This window comes from Schizosaccharomyces cryophilus (genome assembly GCF_000004155.1).
Source record: "Schizosaccharomyces cryophilus OY26 unplaced genomic scaffold supercont4.4, whole genome shotgun sequence".
Classification (NCBI taxonomy): Eukaryota; Fungi; Ascomycota; class Schizosaccharomycetes; order Schizosaccharomycetales; family Schizosaccharomycetaceae; genus Schizosaccharomyces; species Schizosaccharomyces cryophilus.
The window spans coordinates 1,099,962-1,122,096 of NW_013185627.1; the positions used below are offsets into that span (position 1 = coordinate 1,099,962).

Here is a 22,135-nt window from a genome sequence, read left to right on the forward strand (position 1 = left end):
ATCCATGAATTTGTAGTTCAATGAGTTAGTTTTTTTAGAAAGTAAGTTTTTGTATGTCTTGCGTATTTCATCTCCTTCTTCAACCTTGAATTCTTTATTTTTTCAGTTACGATACCCCTCTTCTCGTGCTTTTTGCTTCTCCAGCCCACTCTCAGTCAGTGTAAGGTGTAAGCTTTTACTCAACCCTCTTCGCATTACGTTCCCCCTCCTTCCACTACGAATCTTTTTCCGTCTCTGGATTCGTACGACCCATGCTACCCTTATCTACCGGTAACATGACATAAATTAAGCATTTGATTCGCTGTCGGTTCGAAACCAGCACAGTATGGTCCAATCAAGTATATTCTCTACCTATCTACCTTGTCTAGACGTTTCTTAGCGACGAAATCATCCTATTGCCGACCTCCGTTGCTTCTCGTTACACGTGACCACTTTTGCACCGTTCCTGCTTTTTCGTCCTGCCAATTTTTGGTATAAGTAGGCTCCACCTCCCCTACGCTCCCAAGTTCCTTTCAAGCCCGAAAGTTTTGGAACACTATACTTAACATAGCTTAGTGAATTCGCTAACTACTGTTAGAAGAAAAAGAAACACAACAACCTTTGTGCTTGAGAACTTCTGTGTTTCAACTGTTAGAAAAAGATAATTCTTTCTCTGTCAAGTTGACATTGTCGTTTTCTTCCCTTTTTTCTTAACTTTCATCTACCTATTGTTTTGATTCTCTCCAGATTCCAAAACTTTACCTATTCTCCGTTGTTCGTTTGTGCGTACTTCAGAACGGGTTTTACAAGGCTTAGAATCAACTAATTTTTCTTTTAATCCTTCCCTTATATTTTCTCACGGATTTGCTTCAAGCATTTTAGTGTGAAACTATCTTTTTAGGGCTTTCTTTCTGATTTTGCTTCTGTGTTGTCACTGTTGCGATTTCTGAATCCTATATATTTGGATACCAATCATTTGATTCCCAAAATACCCGTTCGTTTTTCGAGATAATTTTTGAGCTTACGCTCTTGTTCTAATTCGAAAACGTTCGTCTTTCTGTTTTTCGTTTTTCGTTTGTTTCAATTCCCCTAAATATATCCCTTAAACTCTAATTGTTGAAACCTTCTTTGTATAGAAGTTTCTTAAATTTGGATTTCTAATAACTTTCTTTTTGGATCTTTGTGCTGCAATACTTTGCATCTGTATCCTGTAACATTCGTTCATAATGGCTGACCACGTCTCTAACGTTGGTGAATACCAAGATGCTGAAAAGCAAATGCCTCAAGAGCAAGAACAACCTACCCACCAACAGGCTGCTCCTTCTGAACCTTCGGAAGGAGATGAAGAGCCCGATGAGAACATCGATGAATTGATCGAAGAACTCTTTTCTGAGGATGTTCACGATGAAGAAGAAGAAACGGACGAAACTGCAGCTGGTGAAGCCAAGCCTGTACCTGAGGAACTTCTTCAAACTGATATCAAGACTGGTTTGTCCACCAGTGAAGTTGAAGAGCGCCGTAAGAAGTATGGTCTTAACCAAATGAAGGAAGAGTCTGAGAACCCTGTTCTTAAGTTCATCATGTTCTTCGTCGGTCCAATTCAATTCGTCATGGAAGCTGCCGCCGCTCTTGCAGCTGGTCTTCGTGACTGGGTCGATTTTGGTGTCATTTGTGCCCTTCTTATGCTTAACGCTGTCGTTGGTTTCGTTCAAGAATATCAAGCTGGTTCCATTGTTGATGAGTTGAAGAAGTCTCTTGCTTTGAAGGCCGTCGTTGTCCGTGATGGCCACGTCCAAGAAGTTGAAGCTAACCAAGTTGTCCCCGGTGATATCCTCCATATGGATGAAGGTACTATTCTTTGTGCTGATGGCCGTATTGTCTCTGAGGATGTCCATCTTCAAGTTGACCAATCCGCTATTACTGGTGAATCTCTTGCTGTCGAAAAGGGTCACGGTGACCCCACCTACGCTTCATCTGGTGTTAAGCGTGGTGAAGGTTTCATGGTTGTTACTCACACTGGTGACTCTACTTTCGTCGGTCGTGCTGCTGCTTTGGTCAACGCCGCTTCTGGTGGTACTGGTCACTTTACTGAAGTTCTTAACGGTATTGGTACTGTTCTTTTGGTCCTCGTCTTGTTCACTCTATTCTGTATCTACACTGCTGCTTTCTATCGCTCTGTTCGTATCGCTCGTCTTTTGGAATACACACTTGCCATTACCATTATTGGTGTCCCCGTTGGTCTTCCCGCCGTCGTTACCACCACTATGGCTGTCGGTGCTGCTTATTTGGCTCAGAAGAGAGCTATCGTCCAGAAGCTTTCTGCTATCGAATCCCTTGCTGGTGTCGAAGTTCTCTGCTCTGATAAGACTGGTACCCTTACGAAGAACAAGCTCTCTCTCGGTGAACCCTTCACTGTCTCCGGTGTTAGTGGTGATGAATTAGTTTTGACTGCTTGTTTGGCTGCCTCTCGTAAGCGCAAGGGTTTGGATCCCATTGACAAGTCCTTCTTGAAGGCTTTGAAGAACTATCCCGGTCCCAAGTCTGCTCTCTCTAAGTACAAGGTCATTCAATTCCAACCATTTGATCCCGTCTCTAAAAAGGTTACTGCTTATGTCGAATCTCCTGAAGGCAGACGCTGCGTTTGTGCCAAGGGTGCTCCTCTCTGGATTTTGAAGATGGTTGAGGAAGCTCATCCCATCCAAGAAGACATCTTATCTGCTTACAAGGAGAAGGTTGGTGATTTGGCCTCTCGTGGTTATCGTTCTTTGGGTGTTGCTCGTAAGTTTGATGACGAAGAATGGCAGATCATGGGTATCATGCCCTGCTCCGATCCTCCTCGTGATGACACTGGCCGTACTATTTCTGAAGCAAAGCGTTTGGGCCTCCGCGTCAAGATGCTTACTGGTGACGCTGTCGATATTGGTAAGGAAACCGCTCGCCAATTGGGTATGGGCACTAACATCTACAACGCTGAACGTCTTGGTATTACTGGTGGTGGTAACATGCCTGGTTCTGAAGTCTACGACTTTGTTGAGGCTGCTGACGGTTTCGGTGAAGTCTTCCCTCAACACAAGTTCGCTGTCGTCGATATCCTTCAACAACGTGGTTACTTGGTTGCTATGACTGGTGACGGTGTCAACGATGCTCCTTCCTTGAAGAAGGCCGACACTGGTATTGCCGTCGAAGGTGCTACCGATGCTGCTCGCTCTGCTGCTGATATTGTCTTTTTGGCTCCTGGTCTTTCTGCTATCATTGATGCCCTCAAGACTTCTCGTCAAATTTTCCACCGTATGTACTCTTACGTTGTCTATCGTATTGCTTTGTCTCTTCACTTGGAAATTTTCTTGGGTCTCTGGATTATCATCCAAAACCGTTTGCTTAACTTGGAATTGATTGTCTTCATTGCTATTTTCGCTGATGTTGCTACTTTGGCTATTGCTTATGACAATGCTCCTTTCTCTATGAGACCCGTTAAGTGGAACTTACCTCGTCTGTGGGGTCTTTCTACTGTCGTCGGTATTGTTTTGGCTATTGGTACCTGGATTACCAACACTACCATGATTGCTCAAGGTCAAAACCGTGGTATTGTCCAAAACTTTGGTGTTCAAGACGAAGTTTTGTTCCTTGAGATCTCCCTTACTGAGAACTGGTTGATTTTCATTACTCGTTGCAATGGTCCTTTCTGGTCTTCTATTCCTTCTTGGCAATTGTCTGGTGCTGTGTTGATTGTCGACATTCTCTCTACCATCTTCTGTATCTTCGGTTGGTTCAAGGGTGGTCACCAAACCTCCATCGTTGCTGTTCTCCGTATCTGGATTTACTCCTTCGGTGTCTTCTGTATCATGGCTGGATTCTACTACATCTTGTCCGAGTCTAGTACTTTCGACCGCTGGATGAACGGTAAGCCTCGTGAAAGCAGAGACAAGCGCTCTATCGAAGACCTTGTTGTTGCCTTGCAACGCACTTCTACTCACCATGAGAAGGGCGATGTATAAGCCAACGTTCTAACATAATTATTGTTTATATTAAACGTTCTGTTCTTTCATCCCCTAATATATATATAGAGAGTGTTTTATTAATTTCAATATGCCTTGGTTTTGTTAACGGAACATGAATTGTCCGTTCGATTAGTGAAAATATATCTGATTTAATTCGATATTTGATATCTAAATGAATATACGAAGAATAATTGTTTATAAGCTAGTGAATATAAAAACAATTTAATTCATTTTGGTGTCTGCAAGTATATTTTTCGGTCGGTGTATTATAATGCCCAACTTGTTTAATCAGAAAGTGTGTATTATACTTAAGTCCTAAAGCCAAGTGGATTGTTTTCGCTTAAACTATTCAACTGTGGCATGAAGAAGCCTAATGAATGTGAATTAATTTCTACAGTGATATCTAGTCGACGTCCCTTTTAATTGACAATGAAGATAATATTGTAAGTGTTGTAGTTTGTTGGTAGAGCATCGTATTTGTTAATAGCAAGTTATCCTGATTTGTTGTTAAATTTTTCAGTAACAGCGACATTGGCTTTTTTTTTTCACTTGTTTTAGTTGTGACATATAAAAATATCGATTGGAGCAAACATGTATATTGACAAATGTGGTTTCGCCGTATATTTGTAAGTGGAATGCAGTTTGGGATCAATTGTAGATCGCGCAAATTTTGACTAGAACCATCTTATTTTATTGACCATGGATATGGACCCCTATGAGGTTTTGGGAGTTCAAAAAAATGCGAAGAACGAAGAGATTCGACGAGCATATCGTAAAAAGGCACTACAGTTTCACCCAGACCGAATCCGGGATGAAGAGAAGAAGAAATCTGCGAGAACAGAATTCGATAAAGTAGCACTTGCTTATGGCGTGTTAAATGATGAAAAGAAACGAAAACACTTTGATACTACAGGCTCTATAAATTTGAGTGAGGACGGTTTGGAATTTGATTGGAAGGAATGGCTTGATGAAATGTATAGCGGCGTCGTATCTGGAGATGCATTGACCGAGTTCAAAGCATCCTATCAAAACTCAGAAGAAGAAAAGAAAGACGTTTTGGAGGCTTATAAACGCCGGAAAGGATCGATGGACGGCATTTTGGAGGAGGTTATGTGTAGCGAAATAAGCGATGAAGAACGCTTTAGAAGCATGATTGACGAAGCAATTTCCCAAGGAATCGTTCCTAAATATAAACGCTACAAGCCGAATGAAAAAGCTCGCAAGAAGCGCGTTCGTGCATCTGAGAAGGAGGCTCAAGAAGCTGAAGAGTTGGCAAAAGAACTGGGACTTGATGAGAAACTCAATAAGCGTAAAAAGACCGACGAAAGCGGCGAAGAGGCTTTAGGAGCTCTCATTCGTTCTCGACAGAAGAATCGGATGGACGACATGATAACCGCATTGGAAAACAAATATGGAGAACCGAAATCACAGTCCAAGTCGAAATCCAAATCCAAAAAGGTCGAGAAGGAAAAGTAAATCTTAGGAATGCCTTTCTGAAGCAAAACTAAACTGTGTTCCTCAAAATATTTTTGCGCATGAAAATATTAGAACCATTCTTTAATGTTTGCAGAAATACCAAAAATGTCTCATTCCTTTAAAACGAACATGGAGAGAAAGCATTCTTCCTATGTAATCAATCAAATCACCTAAAGCCTTCTGTTTTTACGATATTAAATCATTTTCTAATAATAATGTTGTTTATTGATCTACTGCATGCTGTAGCCGGCCACAGTGAAGTGTACCTAACTTACTTATGAGAAAAAGTAATTATACACTAACTGGTACTAATGTTTACAGGATTGAATCTTACACTCAAAAGGATTCTTTTTATCAACAATACAATAAAGATAGAATTTTATTGACATTCTTAGTCGAACAAACCAAAGCCCATCTAAACATACTGTTAGCATATGTGTTCTCTTTGATATCATTGTTCTTTGCATGGCATCCATCATTAGTGGAAACTCTAAAGGCAAAAAAATATTGTGTAAACTTACGTCTTCATCAGATTCTTCCTCTTCCTTGGCTTCTTCCTTCTTGGCTTCTTCAGTAGCAGGAGCAGCGCCGGCGGCAGCAGCAGCAGGAGCAGCTGCAGCACCACCAGAAGGAACAGTTGCGAGCTTCTCGTTACCGGCAGCAATCAACTCTTCCAAGTTCTTGCCTTCAAGTTCCTTGAGCAAAGAATCAACACGTTGGGATTCAACCTCAACACCAACGGTAGTGAGGACATTTTCGATATCAGAGGCAGAGGGAGCGTTCTTTCCGCCAACGGTCAAGAGGAGGTAAGCAGCAAGATACTTCATTTTCCTTTTGTATTTTGTATGCGGTTGACGGCGCGTTGTTGTAGCGAGTCTTGCAGCTAACTACTTTTCCATGTTTGACTCTCGTGACTGTTTTTTTGTTTACGAAAAAGGCAGTCACAAAAGTTTTGGTTGTGAGGAAAATAACGAGTACCAGTTACCATTCACCTGGATCAAACACCATGGCAGAGGAAAATTACGAGGAAGCCGTACGTGCTGCTGAATTAAGGAAGAGAAGAACCTTCCGCACCTTTGCCTATCGTGGCGTTGAACTCGAGAAGCTCTTGGACCTTTCCGCTGAGGAATTGGTGGAATTGTTCCCTGCTCGTCTTCGCCGCCGCATGCTCCGTGGTCTTGGAGCCGGTGCTTCTCGCTTCATCAAGAAGCTTCGTAAGGCTAAGGCTGAGGCTCCTGTCAACGAGAAGCCTGCCGTTGTCAAGACCCACTTGCGTAGCATGATCATCCTTCCTGAGATGGTAGGCTCTCTTGTTGGTATCTACAACGGTAAGCTTTTCAACCAAGTTGAAATCCGTCCTGAAATGATCGGTCATTATTTGGGTGAATTCTCCATCTCCTACAAGCCTACCAGACACGGTCGCCCTGGTATTGGTGCTACTCACAGCTCTCGCTTCATCCCCTTGAAGTAGATTTGTTTGAAATATATATTTCTCTAATGGCAATATTTGATTTCATGTTAAGCATTGTAACTTAAGTTCGATATATATTTACGCGGTCACGATGTACTCGTAACAGTCCGAAAAACGGCCGTAGAATGCTACTCCTTTGTATGTAAATTTTGGATGCCAACTCTTCTAAAAATCCATATTCATCTCAATTCTATAACTAATGAATCATTGCTTACTATGTATTTCAGTAGGTCCATTCTGAACATATTCATCAAACGTAACATAATGTGAGGCAACAGACTCATTAAAAGACGTCTTCGCGACAATACTACCTCCCAAGAATGCCAATTCTTCAAACATAGCATTCGTGCTGGCATCTGGTTTCCAGGAAGGAAAATAATCCGGTAATGTTTTGCAGGGATTAATGAGCGGCGGATAGGGTGTAGGAGGATTCGTAGTCATACCGATAATAGAGTCTGTACCTTGGGCTACATAATATGGCTCGAGCTTTCCTGTTAATTGAAATCTAAATTGTAATTGCTGAACGAGGGCTTCCCGAAACCCGCGAATGCGAGATCCACAACCCATTACGATAATATTCTCCCATAAATCATTTCGACGATTATAATCGACGCTGTTGTGTTTAATTGTCAGATAAATTGCTTCCGGCAGACTGACGCTGTGGTTTGAAGGACGGTGGAAGAGTTCCTGACATGCTTTGAAACGTTCCCTACCGATTATGCAATCTCCAATCGGTGAGAGGTTTATAGTTTGAAACTCGACTTCACTATTCTCGGGAATTTTTCTTTGAGAAGAATTTCCCTTCCGCTCTTCTTCTTTCCGAGCAAGATATGCTCTTGTTTGACCGGTAGCCACAATTTTCCCAATGTCTTCGACGCCTTCTTCATCTTTGCTTGTATTGAATTCCTCCTCTCGCTTTGTTTTTTCTTTAGATGCATCTTGCTCCTCCCGCAAAACTTGAGTGATCTCGCTACACTTAACTTGTTCCGCAAGCAACTCGGTAATGTGCTCTTGATCAACATGCTTTCCTGTTGCTTGGAGTGTAGGCAGAGATTCTAACATTAGCTTTTGCAGGTGTAAAGTCATGTTTCTTCCACCTAACGGAATTTGCTGTGTCGCAGAAAAAAGAATCTGGCCGTCCAAAATAGGAGTGATATCTGTCTTTTCATAACCAACGTCAATTACAAGCCCATGCAAAACACCAATGGCGTATAATCCCATCAATGACTCATAACCAATTGTAAATGCTGGCACATGTAGCTCTTCAAAAAAGAATTGAGTAGCAAGCTCCCGATCGTAAAAGGACCAATAAGTTGGTATTAATAAGCATACAGGATATTGCGAAAAAGACTCCACTGACTTACTGAGAATAGTAGAATAGAGGTGCTTCCAGAATGCTCTCAATGCGTCCCAATCAACGACATATCCTTTTTGTATGGGTTGAATCTCATTTGGAAGAGGTTCCCAATCTTCAACGTTACAGTCAGATTGAAAAGAGGCACTAAATTCTTCCTTCTGAGTATCTGCTTCTGCCGCATCGTTAGCAGTCGACGAGTCTTGATCCTGTAATTCTGCTGGCTTTTCCAGAATTTCGTTTTGCTTTGAATCCTCTTCTTTTGGAGTCTTCTCTTGTTTTAATCCGTTCTCTTTTTTATTGCTGAACATATATTCTCCTTTTTCATTCTTTCCAACTCTGGTCCTCACGCGAATTGTTGGTGGTCCTAATGATTCAGCAAGCCCAAGAACAGCGCGATGATATAAAGAACCTACTTGTATTACAATGATATGGTCATCGCGAAAGGAAGGCATGACTTTATGAGTGCAGATTCCCCCGTAGCTGTGTTTTGGACTACTTCCTAGTGTTAGTAGTAGTACAGTGGAACTTAGGAAAGAAAATTATGTAGTTTGAGTAGCAATAGACGAATTTGTAGGTGAAAATGAATTTGTATCAAATATTACTAATAAAAACAAAAACAAACATGGAAAAATAAATAGGAAATAGGCGTCTTGACAAGCTTTTCGACTTTGCTTCCATAAAACGCTTCAACTTACACAAGTCATGGCATTTATTAACCAAAAATGGAGCACTAATCAAATAAAAGACGATTCAATATTATTATCCCTTTTTTTTCTTTCATATTGGAAAAGTTTCCAGTCACGAAGCCTCGTGATCTCAGTAGGAAAAAGACCAATCTAATTTACAAAGGCAGAAACATGCCAGACACAAACAAGCAGAGACCAGCTTGAATTAAAAGAGAAGAGAATAACTTTAAAATCACACACCCTAGACATCAGGATGAACGAATAATGGCATGTCAGTGCAAACTTGTAACAAGGTAATTTACAAAGCAAAATTGTTCTAAGAGGAATAGTAAAAGAAGTTTGTCAAGCCGCGTCTTCTCTCTTTCTTAGAAACATAATAGCGTTCTCTACTTGCATATAATATATATATATATATACATAGGCAGAAAAGAGAGAAGGAAAACGCAAGAAACAACAACTAATGATAATCAAATAAAACTTTATAGGAGGGTTGCAACGGAGATCGGGTAACTAAGGATTCTAAAGAAAAGAAGTCTGTTCAATTTCTCGATGAAGATGGTTCCGTAGAAGATTCAGCAGCGGAAGCTCGTTCCCAATATACTATAGATCTTCCAACATTATTGACGGACGACTTTACTGTTTTTAAAGAATCCGCTGAAGAGACAACATTCTGTAATCGATGATAAAACTCCAAAACACTGCCTCCAACACCAAAGTATAAATCTTTGCCAGCGATAAGGGAGATATTCCTAGTGTTTTCTAGTAGCATGTAAATAAAAGGTTCCAAGGAAGAAATAGAGTATATGGTTTCAGAAGCCAAGATCAGAGAAAAGTACTGATCACCGTAGGACTGTTGAATGATACTTTGCATTTCCGAGCCCCAAGGCCCCGACAAAAACTCGCAAGTAATGCTGTTACGGGCAAAATCATCGCTGAATTCTTGGAGTAAACTCTCAGACACGTTGATTGTGCCGTGTTCTTGAGATGAATCATGCTCCTGTGTATTGAAGTACCAATTTAACAACAAGTTTGGCAATGTTATATAACGCAAGACATCAATGTTGTAGTCTTGGAAAATTAAAGTGCTCGGTTCACGTCGTTGGTAAAGCTCTTGAAAACAAGTCAAGATTGGCAAGGCACTTCCACAACCAAGTTCCAAAACCCTAGTCAAGTTTCGACCCAAGATATTGAGCTTTTTTATTTCATGGCATAAATCAATACTGCACTCCCATGTCTTGAAACCTCCTTCATACACCTTGGGCACCAAGTCGTTTGCACTGTCCAGCAATTTCAGTTCTATAGGCGTCGATTCCAGCGAGTCATTCTCCATTAATTGCATTTTCACGTCCCATAATTCTCTTTGAACTAGCTTATAAGGTAGCCCATGGACACACGCATACGACAGCTTGGATGGAATATATTTCAGCATACGACCAAGTGAAACAGATTCAATAGGGACAGGTGCAGGATCTTTGTTTTGTTCTCCCTGCAGTTCCTGTGGCTTTGGTTCATCATAAAAGCCAAATGTGAACCCTTCTGCCTGCATTTTCACTGTTTTCTCATAAATTCCTTGGATTCCCCAGTCCTTGGAACACGCCAAAGACATTGGTAAGGATTGCTTGAGCGAATTGCGCAGCGCGTTTCGTCTCAGTAACAAACAAAATGAAAAAAGAAATTTAAACTTGAAAGGACAAGAAGACGGCTAGTCTAAAAAGGGACTGGCTGTTCCAATGATCTTTTGTCTCTTGCAGATGGATGGAAGCGAGCAATTGTTCTCTTTGAAAGGGGGTTTTCAACGAAGAGTAAAATTTGTATTTTGAAAGGAAGAACACTAGATTCCTTAGGATAAAGTAAGAGTACACTACCTTGAATCTATTTCTTTTGATAAACCGCATTTTTGAATGTCCTGCTTAAAAACGTTCCACTTGTTGGCTTTGCATGCAAATATGTAGAAAAACCATTTATGTAGACACATTCTAAAAAGCATAGCCTTTCGTGTATCCCTTTATGGAACAGAAAACAAGAAAAACACGATGAAAAGTGAACAAGTCCGAAACTACTCTGCATTCACGTTCTTTTTCTTTTCAGCTTGAAGGACAACATTTGAGTCGTCGGAGAAGGGGACCTGAATTGTCTTCCTAGATTGATCCACGTTCCAAAAAACAATCCTTAAGATAACTGAAGAAGCCAAATCATAGACTTCATGTAAGGATGGTCATGTCCCAGTTTTTATAGAGCCAATGCTCAGAACTCCTTAACGGAAATCATATCTCAATTTGTAAAGAGAGAATTCTTATTTTTCTTTCTAATACAAAGACCAAAATAGATCCCAATAGGTGACCATGTCTAGGATCCTGCAACCTGTTTCGCTTCTTTTCCCTGCCTAGTAGCTCTTAAGAAAATATGTCTAAATACAACATTCAGGAATTTGAATCCAATTTTGACACTGCTTTTGTTGATTTCTTTAATCAAAAAGGATATAAGCAGTCTTACTTTGTTGATAATATTCGATTTCTCTTTGGTTTCGGCTGTGTCATTCCCGCTGCGATTGCATTTGGCTTGGAGCAACTCCATGATTTCTCAAAGTTAAAGGAGCATCTTTTGAGTCTTTTACTAGTCTACTTTGCCTTTTCCGGGCTTTTAACTTGGTGGATATCCTTTGTGAAGGGAAACCGAATTTATACGGGTACAAGTCCTGACCAAAAAATATCAATCGACGCAGAGACTACCCTTCCCTTGAAACCAAATCCTCATTTAGATTTGACAATAAGGGTAAAAAGAAACAAAAAAACTGTTCCAATAGCTCATAAGCTTTCTATATCAGTTGCCGACATATTTGACGAAGAAGGACAAATATCCCAAGACGCTTTTTCAAAACAAATTTCGAGCTTCTACAAATCTTATATTGAAAACGAGTAATATATTCGTACCGGAGAGCTTTTTTTATTTGAAATAAAATTTGAGCCGCTAGCTCTACTTTCGTGCTTGCTTTAATAGCTAGCTTCCCCTGAGTTTCATTTCTTTTACTCTACTTGTATTCTTTGCAAATTCATTCTCTCTTTAACACTTGCGAGATTTCTTCTATTACATATCCAGAAATTTGCATTCATTATTTCTACCTTTTTCTACCTTTATCGTTTTTTAACACAGCTTTGATCATGTTGGTTCCAACGGCATTCACTCATGTGCTCTTTTTCTTGTTTCTTTTCTCTTCTTCGTTTCAGCTTAGTACTTGTTACAACAACAAAGGGACTGTCTCGGATGGTCAGTTATTTCAGCAGTGTGTTGCCTCTCTTTCTGAGACAGAAAATAACCAAGACATAAATTCATCTCTTGAGACATTACGAGATCTTTCTCATGACTATTCTCTTGGCCAGGAAGTGTTAAAACCGGGTTTAAGAGATCATCTACTAAACTATATGAATAACTTTACAAGTCCAGAATCAACTCGATCTTTGGCTTCTAGTGTCTTTGCTTCTGCCTTTGGCAATAATCTTGCTGTTCATGAATTGTCCGCCGAAGCTAATCTCATGCCTTTGTTCATACAGTCCTTAAAATATGAGCCATCTTTATCGGTTGTACTAAAAAAGCTATTCTTGCTTAGTAAAGCTGTAGCTTCCGCATGGTCAGCACAAGCCTTTGTCCAGAACTCTGGCATAGATACCATTTCTGACTTATATTCCACTTGGCTTCAAACGTCAAACACCGATGTACCTAAAAGTATTCGTGAGCTACTTCTTGGTAGAATTGCTATTCTCTTGGAATCATTACATCCTTACCTTTCGAAGTATTCAAAAGTTACTGAGAGCTTGGTTCCGAATTGGTGCTCTGTACTACAATCACAAGTTCAGTCAAACTGGTCATCCTACTCTCCATCAACTTTGGAGCTTCTACTACGTACAATTGTGTCTATGCAAGCTGAATGGGAAGCATGCCCTAGTACAGTGTTTTACGAATGGCTTAATGATGATCCAATTGTAAAACATCATTTGATTCGACAAGATTCGGGCTTTAGGGAAGATTTCCTTGATATTATAAACGAAGCTTTATCCCTTCCTTGGCCAAAAAAGTATTTTATTTAAAGGATATTTTCAAATATAGATATATAAAAATATGTTTCCTATGTATACCATTTATGTCTGGTTCGACTTGCTTCCGTTCTCACAACACTAGTATAGTAGTTAGTAACTTCAAGTACATTCATATATAACAGGAAAACTTACCGTTTAATGTCATCAAGGCATGGTACCAATTCACGAATTACTTTCGCTTTGAATGGTTGTATATGAATAGGAGAAACCAGTTCTGGTAGCAAACCTAAACATTTCAAAGCAAGTAATCGAACGGCGGCTGGATTGTTGAGGTCTTTAGGGATAGCTAGCAAAGGTGGGATTAAAGAGTTCATATAGTCAGAAATTAAGGAAGGTATTTCCTTAATGGCAGTCATAATAACATTAAGGGCAGAATACTGTACGCCACTATCTGCAAGTACTAAACATTGTAGGAGTAGAGGTAATACAGTAGGCATATCAGGAATAACAATATCTTTAGGTACATTACCTATGACAATCGATAACACCATTAAATAGAAAGGCTTTTCCTTGGATGTAACTTTAGGTATGGCTTCTAAGAGTTTAGGCATCAGTTCCGCGTAAAATTTTTGCTTATAAAGAATTCTCTCAACGTAATAATTTGTTTTGTTCAAGATTGGATCATCTTTGATGATAACAGCAAACGCATTTACAACTGATGCAGCATCTTCCAAATGCAAGCATTCCAGTAAGTAATTGACTATATTACTAGCAGATTGAAGCTTTCTAGAAACCAAAGCCTTCGCAAGCCAGGATAGAATTTGCAACGCTGCGTGAGATTGCCCTTTGTCTTTGGATTGTGCTTTTCCGTACAGAGATGTAATAGCCGGTGTTTGCAGATAGGTATTGATATCTTCATCCTTACTGCATTTGTTCAAAAGTGAAGATAATAAGCGCAAAGCCGATAACATGACAGCTGGAATAGTGGCTTGTTCTACCATCTCAATACACGAATTCAGTAACGTTTCATGCAAGTCTTTAACGACAGGAACTGATCTTTGAAGACCATTCATACCTCCCTGAAGGAGCAATACTAATCCTGCATACTTCTGATCAGACATGGGCTTTGCAAGGCAGAACGTAGCTGAAAGCTGTCTCACTTGCACATCGTCTTGTATTAGACTAGATTCCTCACTAGTAAAATAAAGTTTATAAAGTTCCTCGGAGAAGCTTATCTGATTTTTCAAGGGACAAACCCGTACAATTTCGTTGATAATTTGTGAAACACTAGTCAGATCTTTGATGCTGAAAACTGAAATAGGAGCATACTTAAAACTAGTAGTATACAACCAAGGTACCAAATGATCTAAGTAAGAAGGGACGTCTTCTCTCTTTTCAATATTTCGATTTCGAAAAGCTAGACAAAGAGTTTGAAGTACGATGCTGGCATATTGAGAGTCATGTTTAGCCACGTTAAGTTGGTCTTTCAAGGCTTCAACCAATCTAATAACTAAAGTTTTGAATAAACTCTTTTCTTCAGATAGGGTTATCAATATGTGAAGCGACTGTTTGAATGTAGCATCTTCGGCGGAGCTGATTTTAGATGATATCTCAGGAAATAAAGAAAAAGCATGAGGAAAAACCACCAACAAAATAATGTCAGGCTTATATAAACCAATGTCTTTCAGTTTATCAGTAGCGCTTTTTCTTAAAGGATCATCTAAGTCAAAGGCCAACTCAACCAAAAATTGAACAATCATCGTGAGTTCGTTCATGTCCAAATATCCCTTTACGGTAGAAAGAGTATACAACACATCGACTGCGGAAGTTCGCAAACTTACTTCATCCTTTGCAACACCCATTAAAGATCCGGACATGAAACTCAACCACTTGTTTTTATGTGGTAACAAAGAATTGGGGCAGTCTACAGAATTTTGACTTCTCCATTTCCCGTACAACAAAGCGTCACATTTAAACACATAATTCAGAAAAACTAACATTCCGTGTCTCTTTTCGAGAGATTCGGACTCTATAGGCAATTCTAAGATGTACGGTAAATATTTCTCACAACAGTAATTGAAACTCTCCAAGGAAACAGAAGCAATTGCAGCGAAAACAGCACCAATAGAAGAGGCAACTTTTACAGTGTAATCTTTAGAAAAATATTCAAAGGACTGAGTTAAAAGAACACCAACAAAGTTGGTGAAGTTTGAGGATAACCCGTTTTCCTTATACAAATTTTTCGTCAGAAGATTCAACGCACTCAACGCGGTATTCTGCAATGTTGTATCAGTGGATTCCAAGATCTCTTGCTTTATGGATTCCCAATACTCAGTGCAGCTCCATAAATAAGAAGTTGGATGCCAATTCTGGCAGACCTGAACAAAAATGTTAAGCGCATCAATTTTAACGCGTACAGCAGAAGCTTTTAGTTTCTTGAATAACTCAGGAAGAAGTAACTTTGAAAAAGCATCGGTTGCAACTAAGGTGTTCCTAAAAAATGTCAGCTTCTATATAAAAAACAGGTTTCCGTACTTCAACTGTTCTTTCAAATCATCGGTGGTTATTGTTAAACCTTGTGCGTCAGGAGGAGCTCGGAATGTAATGGGGAAGTAGCAATAAGTAATGTCAAAGAATTGCTAATTGATATTAGTAAACATCATCATATCAGTAGAAAAAATGCAATTTACCTTCTCAAAGCCACCTATAGGGAATCGTTTCAATATTTTTTGCAGCATAGAGAAAACTAAAAATAGATTTCTTGGATCCTTTTCCCCTGCAAAAGTTGTACATATGCCTGCAAAGAAAGCATCTTTAGTATTTGGTGAAATATCTGAATTGGTTAAATAACAAACTTTGAAAATAATTTTTCACTTACCAAAAAGGTATTCGTCGATAATTGTATCAAAGATTTTCAAGATACTATATCGAGTTTTTTGCGAATATTTAGGCATATCAGTTGCATCAAAATAACTAAAAGCGTTAGTTAATTTTATTGATAATCTCAATCCATACCAGTAGCAAACATCCACAGCTTTGGGGGATGGAAAGTTGTCCATGTGAAGTAAAGCAACAATTCCTAGTGAATTTTCCATTAAGGTAACTTCATCGTCCAAACGATTAAGATAAAATTGAAGCAATACAGATACTAGAGGGTTAAGTTAACATAACTCTCCTTCACTATCATTACTTACCATGCTTTACAGGCAATCGGTCTTTTGGCAATCCTTCCAAGACCTGAGAAAGTAAAAGCAAAGCTAAACAAGGTTAGTATAAATTCAAGCTTAACTGAATTTGGCTAAACTTACCTTTTCCTCGCATCGAAACATTCGTATTAGTCAAATAGTCACCAATTGAAGTAACGACATCAACAATTCCAATTTTTTCATCAATAATATCTATAAATTAAGGAATTAGTAACAGTCGTTTTCTAACTTTATATTCGCAATACCTTTTATGATATGGTTTACAATGTCCTTTGCTTCACTCTCATTTTTATCCACTGTAAACAGGTATGAAGCAACTAAGCTACTATTCATTATGATAATTTTTAAGAAATCTTAGCTAGAATCCAAATCCAGATTCCAAATGTGTAGGCAAAATGCTAGACCTATAAATATTTTTCACTTCGTAATTCCAAAGTCCACAAAACCTAGTGATTAAGCTTTTCTTTTTTAAACAAAATATATTTATGAAAGAAAATTGCGAAAGCAACTTTGTAAATGAAATGAACCAAAATTGGCCTACAAAGTTGTTGGTAAGAATGTATGAGGAATTTGGATGAATCCATAGATTGAGCAAACGAGCTAAATAACCTTTTTATCTAAGCGAGCACAGCTCATATATGAATGATCTCTAAACTAAAAAAGTTGCTTTTTATCATTCTTTTGCTTTTTGCTTTTTTATTTTTTATTTTTTAAATGAATGAAGAAAAAATGATCCATTTATTTAAACTTTCATATTCCATCCTTGACTCCCGTTAAGTTGGTTAGAGCTGCATAGCGCATCGCTATTTGGAAAACTAGGTGAATTTGGACTGAAAGAGTTAAACCAGCACAAATAAAGGAGGATGCAAAGATTGGCAGTATTGTTACATTTCTGAACCATAAAAGCGATATTTAATTAAATAAGATATCAAGGTCTCTCTCTTAAATTGGTATGGAACAGCCAGAGGCAGATGAGCATATAGCGCGTCTTAATCAAGCTCGCGACATTGTCAAGGAGGATGAAAGCCTTTTTCCCGAAATTGTAAAAAACATTCTTTCTGTTGCAAACTATTCTGATTACAGGTATAAAAAATGGATGTCGAGTTTTTTATGGTTTGGGTTTTCTAGTAAAAAGGTCGACTTTGATCAAAAAGTTGAATTGGCTGTCGCTTGCTTGGAGACAATAAATACTCTTCTTTCTTTTGATAATAAAGATGTGAAAAAGGACATAATCTTATGCTCTTGTACACTGTATCCACTCGTTTTCTTTCACTGTTGCATATTCCCGGACGACACTCATTCTTGGGAAGCAATATCAAAAGTAAAGCAGGAAATATTTTCCCTATTCGATTCTTCTACCAATCATCTAAAAATTGCATGTGTTAAATTTATCTCTTCCGTCATTCTAGCTCAGTCATCCGGCATTCGAGATCCTCGTTTAGTTACAAAGTCTGATGTATCACTTTCCAAGGTCCCTACAAATCACCCATTTTTGAATCCTACTTCTTTGAAGCAGGAATCTTTCGACCTTCTTCAAAAACTGTTTACCGTGTTTTCGTCTAAGGCACCAAGCCCTCTTTTTATTACGAGTGTGCTCAACGTGCTTCCAGTAATCTCAAAAAGAAGAAAGGAGCTCGGTCCTTTCATTGTTGAAAGCCTGTTGGAGTTTCATTTACCTAGTCCCAAAGAAACTAGTGAAGAGCCCGGTACATTGGACAAGCTTGCCCGTCGTTGTATTGAAAAAAACTTGAGAATAACTTTACTTCATTTAGTTAAAAATGCTGGAATCTCTTCTTCGCTTATAGAAAAAATACATGCATATCTTTCTGGTCAAATCTATCAAAGTAAAACAGAAGAGCATGCAAAGAAGCGACAAGCTCCGGTACCAGATTTCATATCTTCAAAACGTGCTAAGTCTACTGCAGTGCAGAGTTTAATGGACAGGATACAGCCTCGTGCTCTTGAAGAAGATAATGCCGCTTTAAACAACCCTTTAGTCAATATCTTTGCTTCACAAGCAGCCACGAATCCATTGGCTAGTTTTGATGTGACGGCAATTCCAGTAGAAGTCGTTACAGAGATCGTACTGGCTTGTCTTCGTCAACTAGATAATGATTACTTTCATCAACAAATTAATATGCTTCGTGAGCGAGTTCGTTCTTTATCTGAGCCTGAGACGTTGGGGTTGGATCAAGAAGTTGACGAAGAAGAAGATGATGACTATGAGCCTCCTGAGGTTGATGTTCAGACAATTAATGCAAGCGTCGAGCGGGAAGCGGCTAGATTTGAAGGTGTCACTCCTTCGGCTGTCAATATAGATACCTTTGAACTACCAACTCCGGAAACCCTCTCACCTATGGCAATTTTAGAGTACTTCCACAGTTCCTTGTCACGTCTTTTTGACTATTCATCTCAGTTTGAAAGAACTATTGTTTCTTCTTCAAATTTGCAAAATCTTACATTAGAGAATGTAGATAATACTGTTTGGGATAAACATCATTGGTCTCTTCTACTTCCCAGGTTGTGTACTCGTGGCTTGAGTAATTATCAACCTGTTAACTCTGACGAACAGCAAGGACAGAGCTCATTTACTTTGTCTTCCTTCGTGCGAGGACAATTATTCACATATATAGCTTCGAACTGGAGAGCTTGCACCAATTTAACACTGAATTGGCTTTCGGAGGAATGGTATAATGACCGTCTTATGATGGAGAATGATACGAATGAAGACAGCTTTGTCAAATGGGAAGGGCCACAATATGAAAGATGGGCTTTACGTGTAATCGATAGCGTACTTCCTTATCTTGAAATGAAAGACAAAGTGTTTATGATTTTTCTGTCAGAATTGCCTGAGCTTACAGATGCTATGATTGAAAAGATAAAGTTTATATGTCTCGACCCTGACAAGTCGAAACTTGGTTTTATGACTTTACAGTAAGTGCTTGTCTGCTTATTCTAGTTATTCTAATCATGCTAATATGTTAGATATCTGATTAAATTTCGATTACCGGCGAGAAACCAATGCTTGGATCTGTTACAAAAAATGTGGTGGGAAAATGGTAAGCAAATTATTCCGATGTTTTCAACTAATAATGATCAGATGATGTTCGCAAATCTGCGCAAACTTTGTTGGAACGATGGCGACCTGGTTTTGTCAAATCAGCATCCGAAGAATTGTCTCAGTCTAATTCGCAACCTGCAGACGGGGAATCGAAAACCTCAGAGGAAGTTGGCGCTTAATAAAAATTAGCAATCGTTCGGATAATGCGTTGGAAGGTTAATGCCGTATATATAAGTTATATCATTTTTGTGGATTGATATCCTTTTAAGTTTTTTTTCTTAGTATCATGCTATTTATGTTGTTGTTGTACATAATACGTCGAGAGCTCTTACAATGAATAGTGTTGAAATAACTTTTTATGCAGCTTTTTAGATTGTAACAGTCGGGGTTTCCATACGTGCTAATTACTCTATTGCGAACCTGCGTCAACGGGTTCCTGAAACCATCAGTTCATATGAGAGCACACACTTCCATACTTTTACACGTTGTAACTAGCTTTAGTTAATAATGAACAGTCTAGCTATAAGTCTTATTTTTTGAATCTTGTACATCTGATATGGTTTCATAAGTTAACGCAGTATGAGCCTGAACGAATCGTTAAACAAGTTAGAATGTGAGGTCTAAGAAAAGCAACTTCAGTTGAAACCAAGAAATCACTGGATTTGTTATTAAGTATAATCAGCTTCTATGAGTCTTCAAAGTGCAGGAAAGGTTGAAATCGAAATTCAGGAAACACAAGATGAAATAGGTAAGGGCGCGTTTGGCACATATGGAATGAACAGAAGAATTAACGCGAAAGAACATGGAAAAGAGAACGTCAAAGAGTTGCAAGATATGGCAAATACATTGGAAAATCTTTCTGATAGTATAGGAAAAAGAGGAATTCCTAGAAACAGACCTTCTGACATGAAGGGAAGTACTACGAGAAAAGCATCATCTGGACAGATGATAGCGGCTATGCAGAATGAAATTGATCACTTAAAGGTACAGACGGATGAAGTGAAATCACAACTGAATGTTCAAAAACGAAGAAAGAAGGAACTGGAGTCCAAGAAGCTGAATTTATTGAACTTGCTAGAATCACTAAAGATGCAAGAAACATCGGTCGCCAGTATGGTGAATCGAAAGCAGCGTACGATGAAAGAAGATCAAAAGATGCACAGAGATTTTGAACTACAGATCTCGAAACTGCACGAGGAGAAAGAAGTTTTGAAAGAGGAGATTCAAACACTTCAAAACCAGATGAAGGCAGCTCAGGGGGAAACCGAAACTTATAAAAGCTTACAGAAAGATTTGGAGGATAATTATGACAAAATCGCTTCAGAGAATTTGAAGAAGGATCCGCTGGTTGGTGAAAAAGTGAATGAGCTAAATGAAACGTTACAAGGAGTGGAAGCAACTGTTTTAAGGCAATTGGAAGAAACCAAGCAAGTAGAAAAGCCATTGAGAGATTCCATGACAAATAGCAGTGGTGAAAAGGAAAAGATAGCACATTCGTTGGAAAAAGCAAAAAATGACGCCCATGTTTATTCAGGCTTTATTGAAAACTATCTTGGCCAGTTATGTTCCAACTTGGACGTTCAGTTGGATCGCATAGAAAGCACCCATAACCAGTTGAGCGAAATGCAACAGAGCCTTGAGATGGACGATGAAGAGTTTGCAAATTTGAACTCAAGTCTTGTAACAGACACGACCGGTATGGATTCTATCTCTGAATCAAACTATGATCAGTCTTTCTCTATCACGGAGTCATAAAAGAAATGTACATGTTTCTGGGAAAGAATTGTGAAAGGTGTGTGCTTAAACGATCTTTTTATGACTCTATACTTTATTTCTACAAAAAATTTCCTTCTTTTTCTCTGTATATTAATTGATTATAATGAATACCCACTAAACGCTTTTGATTATACAATTATTTTACCTGAAATATTGCATCGTAACTCGAAGACAACATCAAAGTTAAATTTATATAAAATTTTCTTGACAATTTCAGCAGCGTATTTTATCCTTTTTGTTTCGTCATTACAAAGAACATAGTTCATTCATAGAATCAACAACCAAGTGCAAATTTTCGAAAAACGTGTTTAGGGTGACTCTGGTCATTCTAGCTGAAGAGCAGAAATATTTGGCCACTAGATAATTTCCTTCTAGATAAAGTGTTCTAGCAACTTGATCTTCTTTAAGCTCACGATCAGGTGCTAGCACCTGCATACACAACTTAGCATCTTGCTCTGAGGGAAAAGGAACTCGTACTTCACTAGACAATGGTTTGTTAGAAGCAAGTTGTTTTCTTAATAGAAAATAGTTTCTTAAATAGCTCTGAAGTCTTACACTTTATGAGGAAGAGAATTCATATTCCAATAGAAGATTTTCAATGTATTTTCGACTAGTCCAAAGAATACTATTTTTCAGTCGTTTTCCAGAAAAGAAAAAATAAAAACAAACAAATGGTAAACCACAAAAGTAATCCAAGTGTCTCTTTTCCAATAATATGATCGTTTTTCGTCCAAGGTCGGCCCTTGGTATACTCGACTAAGTAGATTTTAACGCTGAAAAGCACAGAAAGAAAATGAACAGAATTTAATAAAAACTACCAGACGAATGAAGGAAATTGCACAACCAGCTTAAAATGATAAATCTCTATCCGATTTCAAGAGTCTCTTTTTTCTCTTCTGTCAAAAATGATGAATTTTTCCAATACGAAAACTAGGTAACATTGTACCCGGAGGCATCGTATATATACTACCGTCGCGCCTACCTATACGTTACCAAAGCATAAATTTAGGTGGAGATGAGAAAAGACATCAGTCTCTTTTGGTAAGTTTTGTAACGTTAAATGTAGTACAAAATGATGTTTGAAAAATTCTTAT

The 22,135-nt window shown here is 38.6% G+C and overlaps 12 protein-coding genes across 12 annotated transcripts; 7 read left to right on the forward strand and 5 right to left on the reverse strand.

The window, feature by feature from the left end:
• The first annotated feature begins 487 nt into the window (after positions 1 to 487).
• SPOG_02702 (P-type proton ATPase Pma1) lies at positions 488 to 4,223 on the forward strand. Its single transcript, XM_013168643.1, has one exon. The coding sequence runs from the start codon at positions 1,206 to 1,208 to the stop codon at positions 3,972 to 3,974; it is 2,769 nt and encodes a 922-aa protein (XP_013024097.1). The 5' UTR covers positions 488 to 1,205; the 3' UTR covers positions 3,975 to 4,223.
• Positions 4,224 to 4,568: 345 nt separating this feature from the next.
• SPOG_02703 (DNAJC9 family DNAJ domain-containing protein) lies at positions 4,569 to 5,453 on the forward strand (the record flags this gene model as incomplete). The annotated part of the gene is made up of 2 exons (XM_013168644.1): positions 4,569 to 4,595; positions 4,656 to 5,453. The coding sequence occupies 2 exons, from the start codon at positions 4,569 to 4,571 to the stop codon at positions 5,451 to 5,453; spliced, it is 825 nt and encodes a 274-aa protein (XP_013024098.1).
• Positions 5,454 to 5,756: 303 nt separating this feature from the next.
• On the reverse strand, positions 5,757 to 6,367 carry SPOG_02704 (ribosomal protein rpa6). Its single transcript, XM_013168645.1, has 2 exons — positions 5,975 to 6,367; positions 5,757 to 5,868 (listed from the first exon to the last, which is right to left on the reverse strand). The coding sequence occupies exons 1-2, from the start codon at positions 6,278 to 6,280 to the stop codon at positions 5,845 to 5,847; spliced, it is 330 nt and encodes a 109-aa protein (XP_013024099.1). The 5' UTR covers positions 6,281 to 6,367; the 3' UTR covers positions 5,757 to 5,844.
• A 65-nt stretch (positions 6,368 to 6,432) lies between these two features.
• SPOG_02705 (40S ribosomal protein S15) lies at positions 6,433 to 7,095 on the forward strand. The gene has a single exon (XM_013168646.1). It carries the CDS (start codon positions 6,460 to 6,462, stop codon positions 6,922 to 6,924), a length of 465 nt encoding a protein of 154 aa, XP_013024100.1. The 5' UTR covers positions 6,433 to 6,459; the 3' UTR covers positions 6,925 to 7,095.
• SPOG_02706 (SWI/SNF and RSC complex subunit Arp9) lies at positions 6,954 to 8,789 on the reverse strand. Its single transcript, XM_013168647.1, has one exon. The coding sequence runs from the start codon at positions 8,731 to 8,733 to the stop codon at positions 7,129 to 7,131; it is 1,605 nt and encodes a 534-aa protein (XP_013024101.1). The 5' UTR covers positions 8,734 to 8,789; the 3' UTR covers positions 6,954 to 7,128.
• Positions 8,790 to 8,849: 60 nt separating this feature from the next.
• SPOG_02707 (S-adenosylmethionine-dependent methyltransferase) lies at positions 8,850 to 10,549 on the reverse strand. The gene has a single exon (XM_013168648.1). It carries the CDS (start codon positions 10,511 to 10,513, stop codon positions 9,506 to 9,508), a length of 1,008 nt encoding a protein of 335 aa, XP_013024102.1. The 5' UTR covers positions 10,514 to 10,549; the 3' UTR covers positions 8,850 to 9,505.
• An 821-nt stretch (positions 10,550 to 11,370) lies between these two features.
• Positions 11,371 to 11,886, forward strand: SPOG_02708 (signal peptidase subunit Spc2; the record flags this gene model as incomplete). Its single annotated transcript, XM_013168649.1, has 1 exon — positions 11,371 to 11,886. One exon carries the CDS (start codon positions 11,371 to 11,373, stop codon positions 11,884 to 11,886), a length of 516 nt encoding a protein of 171 aa, XP_013024103.1.
• Positions 11,887 to 12,125: 239 nt separating this feature from the next.
• SPOG_02709 (uncharacterized protein) lies at positions 12,126 to 13,049 on the forward strand (the record flags this gene model as incomplete). Its single annotated transcript, XM_013168650.1, has 1 exon — positions 12,126 to 13,049. One exon carries the CDS (start codon positions 12,126 to 12,128, stop codon positions 13,047 to 13,049), a length of 924 nt encoding a protein of 307 aa, XP_013024104.1.
• Positions 12,938 to 16,896, reverse strand: SPOG_02710 (TFIIH regulator). Its single transcript, XM_013168651.1, has 9 exons — positions 16,450 to 16,896; positions 16,307 to 16,396; positions 16,193 to 16,255; positions 16,014 to 16,146; positions 15,877 to 15,971; positions 15,689 to 15,831; positions 15,534 to 15,637; positions 13,191 to 15,491; positions 12,938 to 13,136 (listed from the first exon to the last, which is right to left on the reverse strand). The coding sequence occupies exons 1-9, from the start codon at positions 16,535 to 16,537 to the stop codon at positions 13,088 to 13,090; spliced, it is 3,066 nt and encodes a 1,021-aa protein (XP_013024105.1). The 5' UTR covers positions 16,538 to 16,896; the 3' UTR covers positions 12,938 to 13,087.
• A 166-nt stretch (positions 16,897 to 17,062) lies between these two features.
• On the forward strand, positions 17,063 to 19,786 carry SPOG_02711 (mRNA cleavage and polyadenylation specificity factor complex subunit Pta1). The gene is made up of 3 exons (XM_013168652.1): positions 17,063 to 19,138; positions 19,190 to 19,263; positions 19,305 to 19,786. Exons 1-3 carry the CDS (start codon positions 17,157 to 17,159, stop codon positions 19,442 to 19,444), a joined length of 2,196 nt encoding a protein of 731 aa, XP_013024106.1. The 5' UTR covers positions 17,063 to 17,156; the 3' UTR covers positions 19,445 to 19,786.
• A 101-nt stretch (positions 19,787 to 19,887) lies between these two features.
• On the forward strand, positions 19,888 to 21,271 carry SPOG_02712 (uncharacterized protein). The gene is made up of 2 exons (XM_013168653.1): positions 19,888 to 20,013; positions 20,065 to 21,271. Exons 1-2 carry the CDS (start codon positions 19,953 to 19,955, stop codon positions 21,018 to 21,020), a joined length of 1,017 nt encoding a protein of 338 aa, XP_013024107.1. The 5' UTR covers positions 19,888 to 19,952; the 3' UTR covers positions 21,021 to 21,271.
• SPOG_02713 (transcriptional regulator Pcc1) lies at positions 21,113 to 21,929 on the reverse strand. Its single transcript, XM_013168654.1, has 2 exons — positions 21,597 to 21,929; positions 21,113 to 21,522 (listed from the first exon to the last, which is right to left on the reverse strand). The coding sequence occupies exons 1-2, from the start codon at positions 21,617 to 21,619 to the stop codon at positions 21,288 to 21,290; spliced, it is 258 nt and encodes an 85-aa protein (XP_013024108.1). The 5' UTR covers positions 21,620 to 21,929; the 3' UTR covers positions 21,113 to 21,287.
• Positions 21,930 to 22,135: the final 206 nt, after the last annotated feature.